This window comes from Lygodium microphyllum, chromosome 24 (genome assembly GCF_053477565.2).
Source record: "Lygodium microphyllum isolate KBCC chromosome 24, Lygodium_microphyllum_v1.1.10, whole genome shotgun sequence".
In the NCBI taxonomy this organism is placed as follows: Eukaryota; Viridiplantae; Streptophyta; class Polypodiopsida; order Schizaeales; family Lygodiaceae; genus Lygodium; species Lygodium microphyllum.
In genome coordinates, this window is record NC_141158.1 from 22,404,369 (window position 1) to 22,429,707 (window position 25,339).

The 25,339-nt window shown below is 44.4% G+C and overlaps 1 protein-coding gene across 5 annotated transcripts in view; it reads left to right on the forward strand.

Annotated features, from left to right (window-relative positions):
• The first annotated feature begins 300 nt into the window (after window positions 1-300).
• Window positions 301-25,339, forward strand: part of LOC148014913 (uncharacterized) — a 30,980-nt gene continuing 5,941 nt past the window's right edge. For 2 of the 5 annotated variants that reach the window (XM_087664901.1, XM_087664899.1), the window contains exons 1-4: window positions 302-680; window positions 1,416-2,363; window positions 2,727-2,879; window positions 2,968-3,045. In XM_087664901.1, coding sequence (XP_087521027.1) covers window positions 603-680; window positions 1,416-2,363; window positions 2,727-2,879; window positions 2,968-3,045 — 1,257 coding nt within the window. In that variant the 5' untranslated portion in view covers window positions 302-602. Of the gene's footprint in view, window positions 681-776; window positions 993-1,404; window positions 2,364-2,726; window positions 2,880-2,967; window positions 3,046-3,192; window positions 3,538-25,339 lie in introns of those variants that run through there. The other 3 variants (XM_087664900.1, XM_087664903.1, XM_087664902.1) reach the window with 3 other exon arrangements.

Here is a 25,339-nt window from a genome sequence, read left to right on the forward strand (position 1 = left end):
TCCTTATGACTTTTTATAAAAAGTAACGTGGTGTTAAATACTATACCAAAAAAATAAGAAATACGTAGAAAGAGTTACCTAAAGGTGGACTTTTATTTTAAAGGTTAACATAAGGTTTTGTTATTGATTAGGTAAGGTTTTGACTTGGAGTAGAAGTATGCATGGGACGCGCTCAAAGGTGCAAGCGTATCCTCCTTTAGGGGATTTTATATTTCGTTTTAAGGGGAAAAAATCGCCCGAAAAGTGTACTACTAATAATAATTGGATACAAATGCTTCCGTCTCGGTGTCGACTGAGCTTCCCTTTGCCTTTGATCATCACTGCTACACCCACAAGACAAAAATCTCTCTCTCTCTCGCTCTCTCTCTCAACCCAGCCTTAACACACACTGGCTTCCCTTTGATCATCACTGCTACACCCAGAAAACAAAAATCTCTCTCTCTCTCTCTCTCTCTCTCTCTCTCAACCCAGCCTTAACACAGAAGCAAGCGAAGCACAGTCAGTATTCTGAGACACCATCACCCGCTTCAAAAGACCGCCAATAACAATTATATCTCAGCTTGCATTCTTTGCCCTTATTCTCCCCTCTTGCCCCCTTCACAATGGTTTATAGTAATGATTGTCAGCTTCAACATGGCTCGGAACTCTGTTCTGCATTGTTGGACCCCGCTGATTACAATGTAAGATCCACTTGCAATTTTTTGTCACATAGCAATGCAGTTTTCGCTCGATTTGCGCAGCCCCAAGTTAATGTTCATGCATCTCTGGTTGCTTAGAATCAACGCTCGGAATCATGGCCACTGCAATTCCCACCTTGACAAGTACCCAGTCGGTTATTCATGAGAATCGGAGGCATTGCAGGCATGCCATATAAGAGGAAAAACTAGGCTTATTATGCAAAGGAAAGGCCCGACGTGACCACCACAAATCCCTATTGGAGTCTCCATGTTATATAACTAAATTGCAGTCTCCACGATATAATTAAATTAAACGTGGGTGAGGAGCACTAGGTAACTGTCTTGGTGCATTAGGCATATGTGACTAAGCTTTCACAGGATTGCAACGCTAATCAATACGGTGGGATAAGCATGTTGCATAAAATAGATTTACAAAGATGCTTGACACTGCTGCACACGGTACGGGTTCTCAATACATGGGTAGGCATGCAATGTGACAACATCTGCATGCATGTGCTAGCCAGCTGCCAACATAAGCACATCTACATTCCACTTTACATAAAACTTCTGCACGAGGCTTCTATGTTTGCATCTGCATTAGAGGGCAGCTCTATTTTTTCATCTCGACTGGTCCATTATTTCATGGTTCTTGTTGAGACAAAGTACTTTGTTTATGCTAATATTTAGTTGCACTTAATGAGCTAACAGAATCATCTGAAATTCAAAGGCATGCAACAGGAAGTACAGAGCAATGAACATTTCTTGGCCTCAGATCTTCAAATTGACACTGCATCAGGCTCAGATAGTGTCAAAACTGGACAAATGGCCTTGGATCTGCAACTTGATGCTAGAACAAGGTCAGAGGCTGTTAAAGCTGAAGACAACTCTTTCACATTAGATATATCAAGAGCAATGGAGCAGTCAATAATGTGTGATAGTATCAGCGGTTCAGCTATGTCACCACAAGCATGTCTCAGTTTTCCAACATTAAGCTCAAGTTCTATGGGACTCTGTGACAATCTGAGTGAGGATAACATTTCCATCAGCGCCAAAGTATCATCTGACTTCTGCCCAATGGGTGTGAAAGATCATGAAATTTCCTCCAGTAACGATAGAGCAGCCCCAGTCCTGGAATGCTTGAGTTGCCCTTCAGACATAGCTTCATGTCTAGCTGTAGAAACATGCTTTCAGCCTGAAAATGCTCAGCTTCCCAGTGCAAACTTCAGAAAGGCTGTTGCCAAGAACTCCACAGTTTCTTCTTGTATCCCATCTCTTAACACCCCCATGAGGATTTTAGGACAAGGACCAGTCGGGGTCTGTGATGATGAATTGGATGTTGAGCACGCTGCAATGATCAAGCAAACTACTTTACACAATCCCTCCCTTGTCTACTCTAAAGGTGCATTCATGCTAAATGATTGCTCGGAATTAATTGGCAGCAGCGGGTTTGGTCAAAACAATGGTATGCTGCAAAGGAACCTATCCCTACCTGTGGTTCCAGAATCTGGAGAACTTTCTATCGCTCAGAAACAAATAAACAGCAGTACATTGGCGAGTTCAGACTTCTTCGCTTTGCCTCGTGTTGGCGATGACAATGTTATCCCACTATGCCCATCACATATGACTTATGAAGATTCACACATTGCAGATGTAGAAAGAATGCCTTTCTATAATCCTACAGTCCAGGTTACCTTCAACCTCAGAACACCTTGTTATCAAAATAATCTTTCCGTTAAATCTTCCCTTTTGTTTTCTAGAGAAGATGGTATTTTAATTACCACAAGAATGCCACATATTATCATCCATTCAGTTCCAAAACTCCAAAATAGTTCTGATTAAAAGCACTATCACTCTTTATGTCTTTGCATGTTTATGATCCACTCACTGGTTACATCTAGTGCTTCGTATCGTTTCTTGAGTTTCTATGTACAACATTATGTCATGCATTACCCATCTCCTGGCTTGCTTGTGTTTGGAAGTACTATGCTACAGCTAATTTACCTACATTGGGCATTTCATACTGGACTTTGACTGTTGGTTTACAAACAGGCATTGAGTTCAGATGACCTTGATATATTAAATGCCAACCGGCATACAAGCACTGTACAAGACAGTCACCAATACACAAAAGAAGAGAGGGAAAAAAGGATAGGCAGATATAGGCGGAAACGCAATGAGAGAAACTTCAAAAAGAAAATAAAGGTGAGAGTCTGTATATATTCTCATCTGTTTAGCATGCCTGCCTTAATCATTCAGGTACTCACTTTTGTCTTCCTACATGTGTATGCAGTATGCTTGCAGAAAGACACTAGCAGACAGTAGACCACGGATAAAAGGGCGTTTTGCAAGGACCGAAGAAACTGGACATGTAAGCCTCCAGCATTAATTTCTATTCACCATGTAGCAGGTGTTTAAACTTCCATTTTCCTCTGAAGTTTTGTGCCCCATGGAGCATCACCTTCAGTAAAGAAATGCTCAAAAATAAGGTCTTCACAACCATTATTTCATGTAATAGCTGGAGAGGACAGAATGTGAGCTTCTTGTTTGCTAGCAAGTTTGTGATGCTCTTATGAGATTCAGTAAGCATCCCTTTGAGCTGTTCATCAATATGATACCACTTGACTGGAACCTCCTTCAAAACCCTTACAAGTCTTAATCGTGAGGCTCACTACAGCCACTATACGTCAAAACACTTAGAAGAGTCTTGATTCATCACAGGCACTCAAAACATAAGCACATATAAATTCATATACTTTTGGCAATAAGATGTCAAGATTATGATCTTCTGTATGCAGTTCAAGGACAGGAGAGACATTTTTTGAAACTGCAAATTCATGTTCTTATTTCCCTTGCCTCAAGTCATGAAGTAAAACATAATACAGCATGTGAGGTTTTCTTTCCAACACTGACTGAAGAATTTGACAGAATGTTCATGAATAAATAGTTTCATATTTTTCCAATGAAAATCGGGAAACATAAAAATTTTGTGAGTCTTTATTATTAGCAACTCTGAGGGAAGATCCTAGTGCGTGTAGTAAGAGGAAAGAGGACACGAGAGAGAGAGAGAGAGAGAGAGAGAGAGAGGACCATCTACTGGAGACCAAAATGACCTATGAGTTCACGGATAAAGAAGAACAAAACATGCTAATAAAGGCTAATCAACATGTCTCTCCTTCATGCCTAAGATATCCAGCACAGATGTAGAGATGAAAGTACACATCAAACAGAATTATTTAGACAAGTCAGTCCAAGTGCCCTTTTCTTCTACCACTTTGACCTATGTATTAAGCCACGAGTTGCACACAATTTCACAAGAGCGAGTCTTCATCATATCATTAGTTATGAGCACACATGGGCGCACAAAACTGATAAATTCTACATATTTTAAGATGTTTCATTATCAGGATGGAGATGAAGGAAATTCATATCAACACCTACCAAAGGTCCAGTGGGCCTGAGGTTAAACTATGATGGTTCCACGGATTGCCTTATGAAGGGAGAATTAAAGAAGTACAACTAAGTGCTGCAGTAACAAGTAAAAAGTTTCAATGTGGCAATAAAGTACAAGTGCATACAGAAAAGGGTATGAGAGTATATCTGTCATATGGCATGAAACATTGCCAATGGTTCTCTAGAATTTCTATAACGTGGTTCTCTAAAAATGCTAATGCATGGCCTAGCCACAGTTTCCGTATCACCTTGAATCACTCTTTGATCTCGACTGGTATGAGCAAGTGTATACACTCTGTTCCTCTAGGCTGTGGTGCATCTATGTGATCCACCTATCAGACGAGCCTCTAGAGTTCATTCATCTTCCGTGTACACAGATAGTCATCATATTTATGGACAGAAAATAGCCATAGAGTAGCAGGCAACTAGAGTTCCTAGTGAGTACCCCAGGAGCGGAATAGAGGTGGACAACACAGCATTTCCCGGGTGGATGCACCACCTTTAAGCACACACAGTCAAGTTGGACAAGGTGATGCCCTTTTCATTCTCATGCGGTTTATAGCAGATCGGAGCAATCCAGCCTATTTACACAAGGGGAGGTAGATTGCTCCTACTCAAAGTCACAAAACACATATTGGCCCCAATACTTGGCACCCCTTGCAGCATTTCCTTAATTTTACTGAGAGCTACATTAATTGGATACAAGGGAACCTCTAACTGCTCTGAAACTTAAAGAGTTTCTGACACTAGCAGTCCATAATCAGCGACTTGTTCTTCGGTACCTGCTCACACCAACCATGAGTCTCAGGCATCAGATCTGACCAGATCACCATAAAAGCATGCAATCTCTGCTTAAGCTGAGAAAAAGACACCTGTCCAGTCCAAGACAACTCCCAACAGATAAATTGGTGCCTTTTGTAGAGAAAAATTGCTGCATACAGCCTACACAACCCTAGACAGCAAAACGATACTATCCAAGATCCAACCTTGAACAAAGCCTGCAAAAGATGAAGAACAGTCTGTCTTTATGACCACATCGGTGGAAGAGAAAACAAAACTATCCAGGAAGCTATGGGAGACAGCCATGAGTGCCCTCTCTAGTGTCCCCCAAGACTAGTCGCAGATGCCCACGTTCCTCTCCATGTGCCACAATCTCTCCCAAACTTACACACAACTTTCTTTAGCCTTCTCCATGTTTTAAGCATGGAAAAAGCATACTCTAGCCAAAAATATTGAATGTAGGTGTCCAAGGCCACATGTATTGCACAACTCATGCAATGACTTGCCTACCCAAAGAGCTAGGAGTTAATCACAAGTTAATCCTGAACTTGGAAAAACATCCTTGTCACAACACTCGTTGCCCTAGATGTATTCAAGGCAACGGAAAGAATGCCACTTGTATATTATATTCCTCCCATCTATCCACAAATGAGTACACCCCTATGCTTCCTAATGCTATTGTGCTAGGCTTCCCCTCACGCACTCTCCACCTCTACCCTTGACCACTCAGACACCGAGATATCCATCCTACGCAAGTCCTCTCCTTTGCATACTCAAAACAGTGACTTATCTCCTATCCTTGCAATTCCCTAATGGTGACTATGCCAATGTCTATGCATGGTGGACACTTTCCGGCAAATCCCCAAGTATACTCCGGAGTCCACTCCCTACCCCTACCTTGGTCCTTCCCTATCCTAAACTCAGCAGCACTCACACTCCTATTGCTATGGCCAAATCTACATTTAGTGATAAAACTTGTTTTTGTTAGCATTCCTATATTTTCCACCCTTGTCACCCCTTAGTTGTGAGCTTTGTCAAAGTCAAACAGAGATATAGGAGCTCCAACTATTCACGCATTTCAGTTTCCAACCCTATGATTTCAGTTTTCTAGTGTGTTTTAGTGTGTTCACATTGTGGGATACTGAACTGGTTCCCATGCATTTTAATTTCAATGGAATCAGCTCACACTATCCGAGGTTGGTTGGGGTCAACCTGATTTTGCAGATCGGCTTCATTAATTGCAACCGGCTATATCAAGTCAGCTGCAATTAATGCAGCCAACTGCAGGTCAGCCATCACTATGGCCAACTGCTATAAATAGCAGCACCCAGCCAGAACTTCCACATTCATTTTCATAGCGGCCAGAAACGTCAGAAACGTTTAGAAACGAAACGTTAGAAACATGTTTTGTAAGTTTCTTTCAAGAGGAAGTAAAATAAGAAACACGGGTTTTTTTATATAGGGATTTTTTAATAGTTTTAACTAGGGAAAGAGGTATTAAACCTCTATGAAACTCTCTCTTAAACAAAGAAAGGCCAATCAAGCTTGAGTGATAAAACATGAGAGTCAATTGAGAATAATACGTTACATATCCATAATCCATCATTGACTTATGTCAAAGTTAGTCTTTAGACAAGCTATACTATGGTTCAGACCCCAAACATTATGATTCATACATATCACGCAAAGAAAATTGAAATAAACATGTAAATAGCTCATGTACAATATGGACTGAGTCGAGTTGCAACATCATGATTCTCATTCCAAAACAAACTGACAAAATGTCAAAATCCAGAATGAATCATAATATATTATAAATAACTCGTAAATGAGACTAAAGTCATACAATACTAAACTCTCAAGACAAGAATAGAATCTAGATACTAGATTGACAGATTCCAATAACTAAACAAAATCCCATAAATGTAAGTCTGTCATCCAAAATCTTGAGTCCTCACAAGCCATTACTCATCATCATGATCATGTTTAACATTGCCCAACAGTTTTTATCAAAAAACCCATGTTTTTGGGTCCCCCCTCAAAAAAAATTTTAAAAATCCGCATTTTTTATTGACAAAAACGTTTCATAAGTTTCAAACCCAAAGAAACATGTTTCTTTGCTGCTATGTTTGAAATTTTGCAGATTCCAGCACTCTCTCCACACAACTGCATCATTCCTCCATTATCAGCCTAATCCGGTGCCCTCACTAACAACAGGGGCTGCATGCAAGGACTAATCAGTCTGTTGTATCTTCAACATTCCATTTTCAGATCAGTGCAATCTTTTTTTTCTATTCTTCTCTACATTCATATCAGTCTCTCTCTTCCCTTCTCTCTCTGCGTTCGTGTTTCTTTTCCATTGTGCACTCTCACATGGTATCATTGCCATAGCACTTCTACAAAGAGGAGACCACACATATCTTGCTATAATTGTGCATGTTTTCACATTTTCCAACCATTCAAAAGAGGGTGACTGCTGCCAACTCCTAGTAATAGCATTTTCACATCAGCAATGTATGCAACGATGGAAGCGTGTGTATCTATTGTAATAGATTGCACAATACAAGAGAGGAGGAAAAAGAGAAACACTACAAAGAAAGGACACTACAAAGAGAACAAGAAGAAAAGAGATCAGAAATAATAGTGAGTCACCGACTGTGTGGACACCAACACTAGCTCCCTCTCTCCAACGGAACCTACTGTAAGTGCATACAGAATATTGATAGAGGAGGAAGCACTTGGCCTATAAATTGATCCCCCATCATGAATTAGTCAACCAGCAAATAAAGGGCAATAAAATACAGTCTGCCACATAGAGAATGCCGGTTGGCCATAAAATCAGGTCCAAATAATCTGGCAGCCATGTCATTGGAAAAGAAATGTGCCCAACCCTTTAGAATGGGGGGTAAATGGTACTTGTGCCTACGTCACCCTATATTTACTTCACACACCATGACCACACAGATGTATACTATAGGTAGTGGGCGCCCATCATTGTCACTCTATTCTTTATTCTTTCACTGACTATTGAATAAGGGAAGGCCGATCACACATTGTGACTGTTGGAGTTCCCACATACGATGTCTCTCTCCCTTGCTCTCTTACTCCATCCACCATAGCTCTTGCTTTGCTCTTGCTTCTGCTTGTGTGCTACTACTCGGGCTCTACCTTTCAACTGGTATCAAAGCCAACCCTTCGAAAAGCTTCTCCATCCTTTGCTTCAACCTGGATTCAAAGCTTCAGCTCAAGGTTTCAAGGCAGCTATTGTTTTTTTCTTCGAGTTATGCATCGAGTCTTTCCTTCTTCTGGCTTGTTCAACTTACTCCCCGCTTATCGAGGAGTTTCCCAAGGCTTAGTTAAGCCATGTTAAGTGCTTATTAAGCTGAGGAGCAATCATTCTATCCACTTTGAGTGAATACAGAGCATGCTATAAAAGTCGTGGACAGCTATGACAGCTTGACGACACTTGTATTTTGGCCATAACTTTTGCATACGGTATCGGATTCAAGTGTTCTATAGCTAAAAACAAGGAGCCCGATGAGAGCTACAGATTTGGACACTCACATAGTTTATCATCTGCAGTTTTCTCTTCTTTGTTTCACACAAAATAGAACAGTTCAGTTTGGACAACAAACAGTAAATTCCATGATGCATGTTTGATACTTTGAGGATACTATTTTGGTGCCCAGATGGTATGATTATACTTTTGGGATGGTACTTAGATTGTTTAGAGCTTAATTAGCTTGGTTTTGCAGAGGTCTATTGCTGTCATAACAATTTGGACAACTAGCATACAATAGTGAGCTTTAAGCTTTGAATGCCTATTCTACCTACATGATATTTCGAGTATGTTACATGTCTACGATGATGTCTAGCATTGATGTATGAGCTTGAATATGGTTATGACATGCTTTGACAGTTGGATTTAAGCTATATTTGATGTACTTGGGCTTTGGTCAGTTGCTTTGAGCTTTTATGCTTACTCACACATTTTGAAGCTTCATTTGACACTTATGCTTCTTGATGTACTTGTGATGCGCATGGGTTTCCTAGATGCTTTGATGTATATGTCTTGAGTCTTGCTTACTCACTTCGCATTCCAAATTCACTCCTAATGGGAGACACTTGTACTTACTCAACATATCTTGGTTCTTTGAGATAGTGAAACTCTTGGTTTATGTTTATACTCTCTTATATACTATTGGACGCAATTACCACTGCTTATGGACTTATTTGATTCCCTATGCTTTGGATACCAGCACTTACCTTTGTCAATAGATTATCAATGATGTATATGCTTATGGGATGTATAGCTTACTAACAATTTCAGTTTGTGATAGTCTTTGGTATCGATAGTCTATACTTAGTCACTACTAGTTGCATTCTTTATATCCCAATTGCTACTTGGATATCCCTGACAGTGACTTAGGGGCAATCTCGCAGTAAGTCCTATGGTCGTAAGGTCTCTCTTAGGTGTCATTATTGTGGAAAGCAGGGTCATATTGGGCCACAGTGCCATAAGATACATGATAATAAACGCAAAGAAAAAAGCAAGGGCAAAGTGCACAATAAGTCTAAAGATCATAACATTGTTCCTAGTAAATCCAACGTGAAAAATGAGGAGATAAATGCTTTGAAGCCTAAGTCTGATGCTGATTACATCTTAGCATCCTTAATCTCTTAATGATAGTCAGTTGGCTAATGCCTCGTTCATTTTTTCTCAATGTTGGCTACTTGATTAGGAGACTTATTTTCATATTACTCCACATAAGAATTGGTTTCATTTCTATCGTATCATGATAAGTTCTGTGAGACTAGAAAATGACTTAACATTGAATATTATTAGCATTTCCGATATTAGACTGCAGCTTGCTTTAAGTAGCACTTTTGTTTTGCATAATGTTCTCCATGTTTCAACTTTAACCAAAAGTCTACTCTCTACTAGATAGTTAGATTATGCAAGGTATCATGTATCTTTTAGTGATTTCACGTGGAAGATTACCCATAGGAATCTTACCTTTGCTCAAGGTGCCAAGGGTAGTAGTCTCTATCCCTTGCTTGTATCTAGGTCTATTGATCATGTTTTGACTATGGCTAACATACCACATGTATTTTTATGGTATCGTCGCCCATGTCCTTAAAATAAATGAGAATGCTTTCTCGTTTGCAGTATCTTTCGCCCCTTGACTACAAATGTTTTACTTCATGTGATCATTGTCTTTATGACAAGCAGAAATGTAGTATCCATAAGAAGTCTCGTATTACATGCATGGGTGAGCCTCTAGCTCTTGTTCATTCTGATGTATATGATCCCATGCCTTGTCAATCACTAGGTGGCAAGAAGTACTTTGTGACTTTCATTGATGATTATTCGCATAAGGTCTAGGCATATCCCATAAAGCAGAAATCGGATGTATTGCCTAACTTTTAGCATTGGCTTGCTTTTGTTGAGAATCAATCTAAGTATAGGCTAAAATGCCTAAGGTCAAAAAATGGGGGTGAATACGTCTCTAAAGCATTTGAGCAGTTTTGCAATGAGCAGGGTATTAAGCATCAGTTGACCGCCCCTTACACCCCATTCTAGAATGATGTTGCAAAGCACATAAATAGGATGATTCAAGAGAGTCTGTAGCATGCTTAGCCAGACAAGCTTACTACAACATTTTTATATTGAGATAGTTACTATTGCCATATGCTTAATAAATAGATCCCCATGCACTGCTATCGGTTGTCACATTGCAGAGAAGGTATAGTCTGGAAAACCTCCATTATATGCTCATTTGCATGTCTTTGGATGTGAGGCTTTTTGCCATATTCCCAATGACAAACGCAATAAGCTGAATCATAAATCAGTAAAATGCATCTTTTTTGATTATGGGGATGCAAGTCAGATGGACTATCGCCTATGGGATCTGAAGACTAGGAAGGTCATCCATAGCCATGATATTGTTTTCTATGAGGAGAAGATACATAAGCAACCTGAGCAAGTAGTTGAGATATGCAAAGTGATATTTCAAGAGGAGCCTCCTGTTACCATACAGCCAGCTAGATAGCCTACAGTTGATATTCTAGTGGTCCATGATCATGATGTTGGACAAGAAGTACAAGCCCCACAGCCTGTTTTGCAACGCTCTACTAGAGATAGACGCCAACTTAATCCGTTTGCGCCCTCCATGGACTATGTTACACTGACAAATACTAGTGAGCCTCTTACCTATGATGAGGCCATGCACAGATGTGATAACTAGTCTTGGGAGAGGGCCATGCAATCAAAGCATGACTCATTGCAAAAAAATCATGCGTGGAATTTGATTTCTTTGCTCAGTGGAAAGCGTGCTTTGCCATGCAAGTGGGTGTACAAGTTAAAGAGTACCTCTGGACACCCCAAGCGAACATATAAGACCAAATTGGTTGCCAAGGGTTTTAAGCAAGGGCATAGTGTTGACTTTGATGAGGTCTTCTCTCCTATGTTGGGATGTAAAGGTCCTTTATTCACCTCCGCGTATTGTACACGTGTATTATTATATTGTACATGTGAATGCACCCTTACATGCCCTAAGTATAAATACATTTTATTCTTTGTGTACCAACACATTGTTGGTACACCCAAATCATATCGTACTCTCTCTGTCACTCTCACTCAACTGTACATTTCCCCTGCTACAAATCTTCACGCTTCTTTTATCTGCGCGCTCACAACTCGTATCAAAGCGCAGGTTGTGCACACTTCCCGAGACCATAGGCATTAGTTGCCAATTGCAAGCTCAACAGGTGAGAAGCTGCCGACCAAACTACAGACAAAACAGGCAGAACAAGTCGCGTATAGAAGATCAACGAACATGTCGTGTAGAGAACCAATGAGCAATCGTGCAGATTCTGTGCAACACAGGTCGTGCTGAAGACCAGCGGGTAGCCAAGGCGACGCCAGCAGGCGACAGGTCCCGACCAACGGGCAACCAACAAGTACTGACGTGACACGGCATGACGGGCAGACAGGTCGCGACGCCAGCGGGGTGCAGGCGCACGCAGCAAACCAACAGGACATGACGGGACAGTGGCGACAGGCCACATTGCGTGACTGACGCAACAGGACAGCACGTGACACACATAAGCACACACATAAGCACAGATCTTAAATCTATGCAAATCTGCTTCGGGAATACATCGAACCTAGGAGATGGCAGTTGTGTCAACGGGATCATGGCCATATCCTCGGAGGATATCTTCCATCCAAGAGAGGCAAGCTCACCTCTCATATCCTTTATCTTTGTGATGTGCTCCTTCATAGAAGGAGAGTCATCAAGACTGAGCATCCGCATTCTTTGTAAAGGTCCTTTTGTGTTGATACAAAGACAAAAGCTTGAACCACACCTCCACGACAGTCTTCAACTTGAGAACATGAACTAGGACAAAGTCCTAAACACTCATAAACAAAAAGGATTGAGCTCTAGAATTGAGCCCATCCCGAAAGGCAACACGGTCCAACTGTCAAAGTGAAACAATGCTGTCCTACCGGCTCTTCCATCAAATCAGAAGCTTGATGGCAACAATTACCGTATCCGGTGAGTGATGAAGTTGGCCATATTGGAGTCTTATGATTTGGCGGAGCTTGTGATGGAGGAGATCAATCGGCCCCTCGATGAGAGATGAGTCCAAACTCTCTTCTAGTGCTCGTGCGGAGTTGACCAAAGCTCAATCTCATTGGGACAAACTGAATGCCAAGATTCATTCTTTTCTCTTTCTGTCTTGTACAACAATCGTGATAGCCCATATAGAGCACCTGACGGTGGCTCGGGAGATATAGCTGAAACTTGACCAGACGTACAACCGGATGACCCTTATGAAGAGGGTTTCTTGTGAACCTTGTCCGTGAATAAGTCTTCGCCTAGAACTCCACGTCAATCTCTGTAGACATCTTCACCTGCCATGCCTGCACAAATGCAAAAGAGACTCCCTCTGACTGTGAAAACGCAGCCTACTAGGGCTCTTGTCTCCGTGTGCTGAACCTTCTTTAGCCGCCGAAGGCGATGAAAAGGTAAAATCTGCACTTGAAGGCCAAAAACACAGCCTTCTTCCTTCTCTAACAATAGAAAAACAGCAACAGCTTCAACAAATCTTCTCTTTTCTCACATGCCCACGCTCACCTCAGCCTTGTTCTGATGCGCAGCCCACCTACTCGCACTTGAACACTAAAAACGCAGCCTTGTGTCACGCTGAAAACTCCTCTTCAGATAGGTTCACCCTAGGTCAGTCCTTCAATGCTCTGATACCATGCTAGAGTGAAGCAATGCGGAAGCAAATGACCGTGACGAAGAGTGAACGAAGAGAGAAGAGAGAGAGAAAGAGATAGTGAAACACAAAAAATCTGCAGTGAAGAATGCTATATAAGAATGCAGAATGAGAGAATATCTGCGTATGTCTCCGCCTTGAGGACCTCGATCTCTATCAGCCCGAGTGCTATCTCCATCACCAGTAGGCTGTAATATACAAGTGAGAGACAATGTGCTGGAGGGCTGCTATAAATAGCAGAGAAGAAATGCCAAATAATGACCAGGTCAGCTGCGTTAAATGCAGCCGACTGGTGCAAAACTGTCCGACTGCACCTAGCTGACACTGCCACATGGCATCTGCCCTGGCAGCGATGACATGGCTGCTGGCGTGGCTGTTGATGTGGCTGCTGCTCTACACACTAGGTAACACTCCTGGCTGTCCAGGGAATGACCATCTCTAACACCAACGAGGTACCATCAACTGGATCCTCTTGAGGGCAAGAAATAGGCTTGAAAACGAGCTCCCAAAGATCAAAGGTGTGGAGGATGCACTCCACCTTGCAAGACCACAACGAGTAGTTGGCACCATCAAGTTTATCTTCTTTGGATGAGGAAGGAAGAACATGCACCTGTATAGAGGGGATCACGAAATGAATCTTCACAGCAAAAGGAGCCTTCATTTCAAATGGGGCCCGTTGTGAAGGATGAGCAGAAGAGAGACGGGTTTGAGGAGACTCCTCCCATTGAAACTCCCGAATCATGTCTCTGCTCAACAGAGTTGTGAGACAAAGGCTCCTCCTATAAGTCATATAAACTGGTAAGATATCTTCCAAATCTGCAATCACCCAACAAACTGCATGTGGATGGGAACAATATGAATGTCAAAAGGCAATCAGCTATAAAAGGTGAAGATGTGCCACTTGAGAGCAAGGAAATACTACCGCTTGCAACCACAAGAGATGCCACCACCTTTAGATGATGACGACTGGCTGAAGCAAGCTATCGCTGAGCAATCAATGCTGTTGGTAGGGGTCATCAAGCTGAAAATGCAAATGTAGACCCACCAGATGCTACCGTCTCCTCCACAGGTAGCTACCTTTGCAGCAAACGCAAGGCTGAATGGCTGCATTTGACAATTGGGCTGCTCCTCGGCAATAGATCTCAACTCTATGCTCTCACTTAGGCAATGATACCATGTGACAGTGCACAACAAAAGAAGGAACACGAACACACACACACAGAGCAGAAAATGAAGAAAGGAATACTGCACTGGCTAAAGATGAATGCTAAATACAATGATGTGGACTGATCAGTCCCTACATGCAACCCAAGGCGTCAACGAGGACACCAAATCAAGCTGAGATGATGGCAGCACCAAGTCGGAGTGTATCTGGGAGCCAAAGTGTGCTGAAATCTACAAGAAGTGATCAGCCAAGTGAGGGTTGTGGCTATATATAGCCAAACTCCTCTACAACAGACTGACTACTAAAAAGGCCTCTAAATCTGTTCAACCTGCTAAAATAGGTGATATGACTGCAATAAATGCAATCCGACTGCACATAAAAAATGGAAAATAATGACAAAATATCCCAAGCAATCATGCAGCGGATGTTAAGAAGACTGCTAGGGTTTGCACTGAGAACACACAGAGTGTACGACCACGACAGAAACACAAAGACACAAACACAGACACACAGGGCAAAACTCAAACCCTAAACGCAAGACTCAAAACTCAAACACAAAAACTGAAACACAAACAAAAGAAGGGAGAGAGAGAACACAACTCTGAAGTGAATGAATGTTGTAAATGAATGTAAGAGTGTACAGTGTGCTCAAGGGCAGAGCAATGTTGGAGTGTGACGTCCACCGAAGACGGATCCCAAGTCTATGACCATCAATCGGAGTGTAGGAGTGCTGAATAGTAAATGGCAGCAGGCTGGTCACCAAAACGCAGCAGTCTAGAGGCTAGAAACTCGTAAACGCAGCAATGTACCACTAATCGAGGGCTGGAAACTGTGCACAGCCTGCTGTAAACAGCAGGCTGAAACAGTGTCTAAGAGTGTCAGGGCCTGCAATGCTGAAAACGCAGGCTGGCTGTCCATGGAGATGATGGACAGCAGGCTGAACAGCAGTCTGGGACAGTTTGGAGTAGTCGCCAGCAACTGAGAGCTGTCGCCTACAGCAATGGACAGGCTGAAGATGATGTGGCTGCAATCGATGATGGCTGGATAGCAGATGGAGACAGGCTGCAGGCTGGAAACTGGGCGCCAACAGCAGCAGAGGGTGTGTGGGCTGGTGTAACCTGCAAAACAAAGATGATTGCTGAGAATGAGGACAGCCTGTCTATTTATAGATGTAGAAGGGCGCCCCAAAAATTAGGGTTTCCACTAAACTTTCTCGAACCGCTCCCCGTTTTAGGGTTTCCACTAAACTCTCTCGAACCACTCCCCGTTTTAGGGTTTTACTCTAAAAGAGCATTTTTAGTGTGTTTTGGGGCTGTTTAAGAGGCTAATCAGCAAGTAATGCATATTTTAGCTCAACAATAGGCACTGTCATGGGGTGGAATCCAACTGACAGACAAAGGAAATGCATAAGAAACGTGCCTAATCAGGAAATGCATAGAAATGCACACTAAACTATCAAAGCTCCAATGTCTCCGTCAAACTCTGACAGGAGCTCACGACCAAGAGTTGACAGACTGACATGATTAAATAGGACAAGCTAACACGAAAAGGCAAGGAACACCTAGTGTGCAAGTTGAGAAATAGTCTTTACAGCCTTAAGCAAGCATCTAGAAAATAGTGCCACAAGTTTGATGCTTTCATGCATTCACAAGGATATACACGTAATAATATGAATCCATGTCTCTACACGAAGAGGCCTCATGATGGCAACCTGATTATCTTGGTACTTTATCTGGAAGATATGTTGATTGCTAGGAAAACTCATGATGGGTCGAATGCCTTGAAAAGTAAACTCAAGAAGAGCTTTGAGATTAAGGATATGGGTCAGCCCTCATATTCTTGGCATTTGCAACACGCACGATTACTCTAAGGGACTCCTTTACTTATTACAAAAAAGGAATGCATACAGAAGGTCCTTGAACGCTTCCATATGCAAGATGTTAAGCCTATTGGCTACCCCTTACCTTCCCATGTGAAGGTCAGCCAAGCAGATTGTCCCCAGTCAGATGAGCAAAAGGCCAAGATGGCCAAGATCCCTTATGCATCCGCAATGTGCAGTTTGATGTATGGCATGATAGCCACTCGTCCAAGCATAGCATTTGTAGTGGGAGTTGTGGCATGCCATATGGCTATACCTGGCTGGTGACATTGGGATGTTGTAAAGGGTATCATGAGGTACCTAAAAGGCACTGCAGATATGAGCATTAGCTATGGTGGTCAAGATAGTACAACCATGGGTTACATTGACTTCGATTAAGTATGACATGTAGATAGTAGGAAGTCCACCTCTACATATATCTTCACTTTTACTGGAGGTGCTATTTCTTGGATGTCTAGAGTATAGAAATACACGGCCTTATCTACTACTACGACAGAGTATGTTGCAACCACTGAGGCTTGTAAGGCGGCCTTATGGTTAGGCCATCTAGTGATAGACCTTGGTATTATTGTTATTCCTACACTGCATTCGGATTCTCTAAGTGCTATTCAGTTGCCCAAGATTCCAATCTTCCATGAAAAGACAAGGCACACTGAGGTACACTATCACTTCATCACAAAGGTGACAAAGGACGAGTCTGTTAAGCTTGTTAAGATCTCGATTGACGAGAATCCTATAGATCTCCTCACTAAAAGTTTCTCAATGAAACATTTTGTCTTCCTTAGGAAGATTATAGACGTAGGATGAGATGAGGTCTATTCCTCATCCTATTGTACTTTATGTACATTTGTACTATCACTTTATACTTGTTTTCTCCTCACTAGAGGCACATTTGCCTTTAAGTAGAAGGTTGTTAGGGATAAAGGCACCTGTGCCTATGCCACCCTATATTTACTTCACACACTGAGACCGCACACCTTTACACTACAGGAGGTGGATTCCCATCACTGTCACTTTATTCTTTATTCTTTCAGTGACTATTGAATAAGGGAGGGCGAGTCACACATTGTGACTATTGGAGTCCCCACATATGGTGTCTCTCTCTCTCTCTTACTCTCTTACTCCATCCACCATAGCTCTTGCTTTGCTCTTACATTGCTTATGTGCTACCACTCGGACTCTACCTTTCATAGCACATGCACAAACTCACATGAACTGATAATATCCACTAACACCCTCTCTCAGATCATGGATGATCTGGTAGAACAAAATATACAATAATAGTGACTCGTCATAGTACATACAACAATGAATCAAATAAGACCATGGATACCCAAGTAGTAGGTGGCCAATCCACCACCAAGGTGCCTTGAAGAGAACCTGATGCCAATGTTGATCAAACCACCTCCTGAAAATAGAGAAGAATAATAGTAGCTCTCTATGCCTTTCAACAATGCATCTCCAATAGTATACATGACCATCCTGTCAACAATGACTCTGAGCATATGTGACAATGGAATCCCCACCTTTGGCCCAACCATCAAAGTGTCCCCTTCTATGAACTTAAAATAGGAGCCAATCTTGGTCTCTATCAAACAGCTCATTATGAACCTAGATGTCATTCCAACTCTAATATTTTAAATCCTGTCAAACTTCAGTCATAGATGAGGCCTATCTACCCCACCTCCGCCACCTTCTCACACTCCCTTGCTAGCATTGAAGAGTTGTGAGGGATAACATGCCCCTGCAGCCATCACAGGCCTGCATGGCTAGAGCCAGACCTTAGACCTATAGGTAGTAGATGGTGAGGAATCATCAATAAAGTCATCGCCCTTCTCCTATGTCCACTCAAGCTCCTTCCACAAAGCTACTAATGTCTTGTAACCGTTTTAGAGATGTTTCTCTCGCCAAACTAATAGCACTAGGACTTCTACCATATGTTAATCCTTTCTGAAGGTGGAATATTTGGAGTACATAGAAACAGCATCCTTACCAAAAGCTGAGTCTGAGCACAAGTCTCCAACAAAACACTCATAAATGAGTAAACGACATCAAAAATGCAGTCATCACTAGTAGAAGCCGGCGGACCCATGATGATACAAAGAAAAAGAATTGAGGGAAAGAAAAGGGAAGGATAGATATATGCCTCGAATACAAACTAACATGAGTTTCAAGAGTTCAAGCAATAAAGAAAGCACATAGCAAAAGGATCAACGGTACACAATGTTAGCAATCATGTTTGTCATGCCTTGTCATCTCCTGCCTATGAGCCTCAGTCTGAGTCAAACGAGGACATTAGGAGCTCTGACATGTCTGTCGTGTGTTATGATGGGGGAGGCTAGTCACTCTCGACTGGCTGTCTTAGGATGTGTATTTCTTTTTGGCCTCTTTTAGTGGGCAGCCACTGGCTGCCCGGCTACTTTTTGGTCACTGTTGTGGGGCGCCCATTTTAGGGCATTTTTAGGGTTTGCGCCCATTTTAGGGTTAGGGTTAGGGTTTGTCCTTTTGCCTATTTATAGGCAGCCCCCCTCCCCACTTGATCACTTGTCTTCTTGCAGATTCAGACACTCCTCCTCCGTGGTGGTGCTGCCATCATCATCAGCCTGATCTGGTGCCCTCACTGATGCTGTGGGCTGCGCGCAGGGACTGATCAGTCTCCTTCCGCCTTCCCGTTTGTATTCAGCATTCATTTCAGTTAGTGCGGATTTCTCTTCCTTATTTTCTGCTCTCTCTCTCTCTCCCTCCGTGTTCGTATTCCCTCTTCCGCAACGCACTCTCACATGGTATCAGAGCCGAAGGAGAGTACACGGAGCTGAGATTTACGCGGGAGATCACCCAAATCTTTGCATTTGCTACTAGCCTCATCCCCAACAGCCAAGGCGGCCCTTCCAGGAGGTCACCATCCTTGCGTTTGCTGCAAGCGCCCCCTCCAGAGGCTGCCACGTCATCAACCACCACTTCCTGCTTGCGTTTTCAGTCAGGGCGGCCACTCCTACAGCTGGACGACATTCCTCCAGTCTGCGTTTTGCTGATCTGGCTGTCGTTCCATCTCCAGGCGGCTCTTCTCCTGCTGGCGACCTACTCCCAGGCTGCGTTTTGGTGTTGGCGGCTTCTGTCTTGGTGCTATTCATCAGACAACCTTGCATTTTGCAGCTCCAGGTGTCTGTAGGCCTCCCCAGCCTGCGTTTTGGTGATTGGTGACCATATTGCTGGTCATTCTTCGGCATCGGCAAAGTTTTCTTTGGTATTTGGTGTTTTGCAGATTGGAAGATGTCTTCTCATCAGTTTACGGGCTTTGATGACTCAGATGACGAGCTTTTGTTTCGACACTCATTTGAACGGAGGCGTGATTTCTATCACGAGGACCGTCATCCGAAGTCTATTCCTCTTTCCCGTCCCCCTTCTATTCATGTATCTCGGCGAGCCCCTTCCAGTGGGCTGAAGATGCAACCTTTGGTACCCCCTATACAGGTACCCGTACTTCCTCAGCTGCCCAAAGAGGACCGATTGGATGGCTCCAACTTTTCTCTATGGTCCTGCAAGGTGGAGTGTATCTTGGACTCCTTCGATCTTTGAGAGCTTGTTTCTGTTTCTATTCCACGGCCTAAGGTGGATCCCGCAGATAGGACTTCTATGGATCGTGCAGCCTTATGGGATCGGCTCAATTCTAGAGCCAGATCTTTCCTCTTTCTGAGTTTGCAGGATTCTGTCCTTGTTCATGTTCACAGGTTGAAGACTGCAGCCGACGTATGGAGCAAGCTCGCGTCTCTCTATCAACAGAAGACGTTTGCCCACCGGATATCTCTCGAAAAGAAGTTGCGGATGCTCGCTATTGATGATAGTCCTTCCATGAAGGACCACATCAACAGATTACAGGATATGAGGGATGAGCTTGCATCCCTCGGTCGGACGATATCTTCTGAAGACATGGCTATGATTCTCTTGACTCAGTTGCCATCGCCTCGGTTTGATGTCTTCTACACCAGCCTTCTTACATCGAGGACCTGTGAGAAGCTTCTATGGGAGGAGCTATCCCCGCTTGTCTTGGAGCATGACGAGTGACTCAGAGAGGTCAGTGCTAGTGGATCCGACTCCACTAGAGCCTTTGTTGCAGGTTCGGGAGGACAGAAGAAGAAGAAGAAGTCAAAGGCTAAGAAGAAGGACAGTTCTTCAGGCTCTGACTCAGATTCAGAGAGACTGAAGTGCCCACACTGTGAGAAAGGGACACATCCCGAGGAGAAATGCTGGAAGAAGTACCCTCACCTTCGTCCGGGAGCGAAGGGTGAATCTACATCGGAGCCTTCTTCTACCTCTACACCAGCTGTTACCCATGAGTCAGTGTTCCTTCATATCCATGCTTTGGAGGAGGATCCTTCTTCCGTGGCTGCAGTGTCTTCTGCGCAGCCTTGGTTAGTGGACAGTGGTGCTTCGAGTCATATGACTCTCCGAGGTGATTTGTTACAGGATCTCCGTCCATCAGAGGATTCAGTCACTGTTGGTGACATTTTATCGGTGTCTATTAGTGGTGTTGGCACATTGCCTTTGTTTACCGACCGACCTTCGAGCTCCTTTTCACAGGCCCTACATGTTCCAGATTTGGGCCTTCCCCTCCTCTCAGTTTATGGCCTTACGAGGCTTGGCACACGAGTGATCTTCACAGAGCATGCCGTTGTTATTGAGGATTCTTTTACAAGAGCTGTCTGTCAAAGTGCAGCGGTGCGGAAGCGTAGGACTGAGAGAGAGAGAACGCAGAGAGAGAAGAGAGAGAAAGAGACAGTGGAAGATGAAGATCTGTTGTATAAAGTGTGTTGAATACAAAGATATGCAGATATATACACGGGCGCAGTGCGCTGGACTGCGTGTCTCCACCTCGACGATGCAACCTGCTGTTCACCTCAAAGTCCGCTGCAGTCTGCACTGTCTCCTGTCTGAAATCTGCGAACAGAGACGGAATCTGCGCGTGCCACCAGTCTGTAATCTGCGAGCAGAGAAGTGTAGGAGACTGCTGAAGTCCTCGGCTATTTATAGCCAGAAAACAGGGCGAAAAACAGGGCAGGTCGGCTGCATTAAATGCAGCCGACTAGACTGCAGGCAGTCGGACTGCCACGTGGCAGTCCGACTGGACTGTGCAGTCCCGGTCAGGCAGCACTAATCTCTAACACCCCCTCTCAGAGCCTGGGCGGGGCAGAAGCCTGAGGGATCTGGAATGTCTCCGAAGTAGAGCCTGGGGAAGTGCCTTCGTAAACAAATCTGCAAGATTGTCCTCCGTCTTGCAGTACTCCACAGTGATGGTCTCATCCAGAAGCTTCTCTCTGATGAAGTGGTACTTGATCTCTATGTGCTTCGTCCGGGCATGAAAAACAGGATTCCGTGCCAAGGCAATGCAACTCTCATTGTCACATTGCAGCAAAGTAGGACGAGTCTGGGGGCACCCAAGCTCCTTCAATAATCTCGGAAGCCACACAGCCTCACATGTGGTGGAAGACGCGGCCCGATACTCCGCCTCAGTAGACGAAAGGGCTACCGTGGGCTGCTTCTTGCTACTCCATGAGATAACACCTGCACCCAAGGTAAAACAGTAACCTGTAGTAGACCGCCTGTGGTCCACATCACCGGCCCAATCCGAGTCGCTCCAACCTGCAAGTACAAGATCTGAACCATCTGTCCCTGCGGGATAATGAATCCCTAAATCAGACGTCCCCTCAAATACCGAAGTATCCTCTGAGCAGCCTGCCAATGCACCGTCTTAGGTTCACTCATAAACCCTGCCAAGAGCCCAACAGCAAAACAAAGATCAACACGAGTGTTGAGAAGCCAAATCAAGGAGCCAATCAACTGACGATAGCGGGAAGCATCCGCCATGGGAGAAGCTGAATGGGAAGTGGCCTTCCAGTTCGGATCCATAGGAGTAGAAAGGGGCCGACAATCCTCCATCACAAAAGAAACCAAGAGCTCCTGTACATATCTCTGCTGAGAGATGAAGATCCCCCTCTGAGACTGATAAGTCTCATGGCCCAAAAAGAAATGGAGTAGACCCAAGTCCGTCATCTCGAACGTCCGATGTAAAGCTGACTTCGTCTCTTGGACCTGCTGTGCATGATCACCTGTGACAATCAAATCATCAACATACAAGACAAAAAGCACACAACCATCCTCGGAAGTGTGAATATAAAGCTGCGGATCGGCCTTAGAATGCCGATATCCCAACTAAGACTGAAGGAACGAATCAATCTTCTCGTTCCATGCACACGGAGCCTGCTTGAGGCCATACAAGGCCTTCTTCAACCTGTAGACTTTCCCATCTGAAGATCCAAAGCCAGGAGGCTGCTCAACATAGATCTCCTCCTTCAAATCACCATTGAGGAAGGCCGACTTCACATCCAACTGGTAAACAGGCCATCTCCTATGGCCAGCCAAGGCAAGAACAGCTCTAATGGTCGCCATACGAGCAGTGGGAGCAAAAGTATCATGACAATCAATCCCTGGGCACTGTGCAAAACCTTTAACAACAAGGCGAGCCTTGTGCTTATCCAAAGAACCATCGCTAAGGTATTTGCCATTTGGTCTTGAAGACCCATTTGACGCCAATCACCTTCTTATTCGGGGGGCGGGGCACGAGTGACCAAGTGCCATTCCTCTCAATAGCCTCCAACTCGGCTTCCATAGCTTTCTTCCATGGTGCGGACTGTAAAGCCTCCTTCACGGAGGTGGGCTCTCGATCCTGCATAACACAGGTCATCAAACAATAGTTAGAGCAAACAAGCTCCGTAGAATGTGCCTGGTGCCTCCGTGACCGCCACGGACCATCCTGCGGTCCCCACTCCTCAGGAACCCCCTCGATCCCTGAATCACGGAGTGTGTCACGAGCCCATCGAGGAGGAGGCCGAACCTCCCCTCGTCTCTCTCCATCAGCTGAAGATTCTGGAATATCCACCGGTGGTAACTCCTCAGGGGTGACCGGTGGAACAATAGACTCTGTGTCAGAAACAGAATTATAATCAAAAGGCACGGGCTCCAATGGAACTGTAGCAGGAGCCCAACTCTCCCCTGGATCTCCAAGAACGGGATGCTCCTCACCCGTTGATATAGCCGGAACCTCCACAAACCGCACATCTCGACTAGTGTACACATCCCGCTTGACGGGATCATACAATCGATAGCCTTGGGACTGGGAACTGTAGCCAACAAATACCTGTATTCGGGAAGCTGCTTCAAATTTATCACGGTGAGCCTTGGGAATGTGAACATAGGCATCACACCCAAAGACCCTAAAGTAAGAAACACCGGGCTTAGTCCCAAAGTAAGCCTCAAAAGGGGTCATCCCATCAACGGCCGAAGTGGGGGATCGATTAAGGATGTGGACTGCAGTAGCCACAGCCTCGGCCCACAGAACCTGAGGGTTCTGTCGGTGCTCCATCATGGTGCGTGCCATCTCGATCACACTGCGGTTTTTCCGTTCAAGAATGCCATTTTCTTGAGGAGTGTTGGAATTGGCAAACTCCTGGTGAATACCTTTATCTGCACAAAACCGAGCAAACTCATTAGAAACAAATTCACCGCCCTTGTCGGATCGCAAGGTCTTCAACTTCCGGCCCAATGGGTTCTCCTCAAAGAGAAGCCAATCCTTGAAGTGGGAGAAAGCTTCTGACTTCAATGCTAAGAAATAGGCCCATGTCATCCTGCTGTAGTTATCTACGATCAGCATGAAGTAGAGCTCCCACGCAAGGACTCGTTCCTCATAGGGCCACATAGATCCGTAGATACAAGCTCCATCGGTGAAGTAGACCGCCGCGAAGCTGTGTGGGGAATGGCATCCCTATGCTGCTTCCCACGAATGCAGGAGACACATGGCTGCTGGCTCACCACTATATCCGGCAACCCTCGAACAAGCTGTCCACGTGACGCCCTCCGAAGATAATCATAATTGAGGTGACCAAACCGAGCATGCCATAACTCTGACTGTGTCTGAGAGGTAAGAAGAAGAGTAGAGAGGGCGGTGGAAGACTTCAATTTATAGATACCGTTCTCCTCATATCCGGATGATAGAACCTTCCTTGACCCACGATCAAGGACTCGCACCGAATTACTGTCAAACTCCACCAAAAGTCCAAGGGAGCAAATCTTATGAACTGACAGGAGATGATACCCTAATCCTGGTACATGCAAGACCTCTGAGGTATGGGTACCACCACGTCCATCTGGAATAAGCTGCATCTTACCCCGTCCTCCAATGACACTGAAGAGCTATCTCCAATGAGAATCTGCCCACGCGAGGGTTGCAACTGGGCAACACCATTTGATGAAGGAGTCATGTGCCGGGAGGCACCACTATCAACGATCCACTCTCGAGCCTGGGGAGCCGTCATCGCAGCATCAGAAGCATTCGGTGAAGAGTCCTCAATGACAGCTAGATGAAGAAATGCAGCTGATGAGGGTGCAGCCACCGCTCCAGAATCCTTTGTGTCCTTCTTGTTGGTGTCCTTCTTGTCTTTGTCAGGGCAATCCTTCTTCCAATGGCCAGTCTTTCCACAAATATGACATGTGGATTCTTTGTCCTTGTCCTTGTCATTGTCCTTCTTTGACTTGGTATCCCCCTTCTTCTTCTTTTGGTCCTTCCCCTTCTTCTGAGAGGCTTGACCTGTCAGCGCCTCCGACTTGGAAGCATTCTGTCCCTTGAGCTGTTCCTCTTGGTCCAAGACCATAGGAACCAACTCTTCCCAACGAAGAGTAGACTCTCGCCCCGAAGCAATAAGGGCAGAGTAGAATGTACTGAATCGTGGCGGCAACTGGGACAAGAGTGTGATCGCCATGTCTTCGGAGGAAATCGGCTTCCCCGCATTCTAAACCTGCATCTGAAGCTGTCTTAGCTTGTTGATGTGCTCCCGTAGCGAAGAAGACTTGTTTACGGACAAGGTCCGCATTTGAACCTCCAAAGAAACCCGCTTCATAAGGGTCATCTAGTTGTACATCTGATCAAGCTCCAGCCATATCTCCCGAGCCACCATCAAGTGCTCGATGTGAGCTATCACGGCTGTAGTACAAGATAGAAAAAGAAAGGAACGAATCCTAGCATTCAGTTTGTCCCAGTGAGACTGAGCC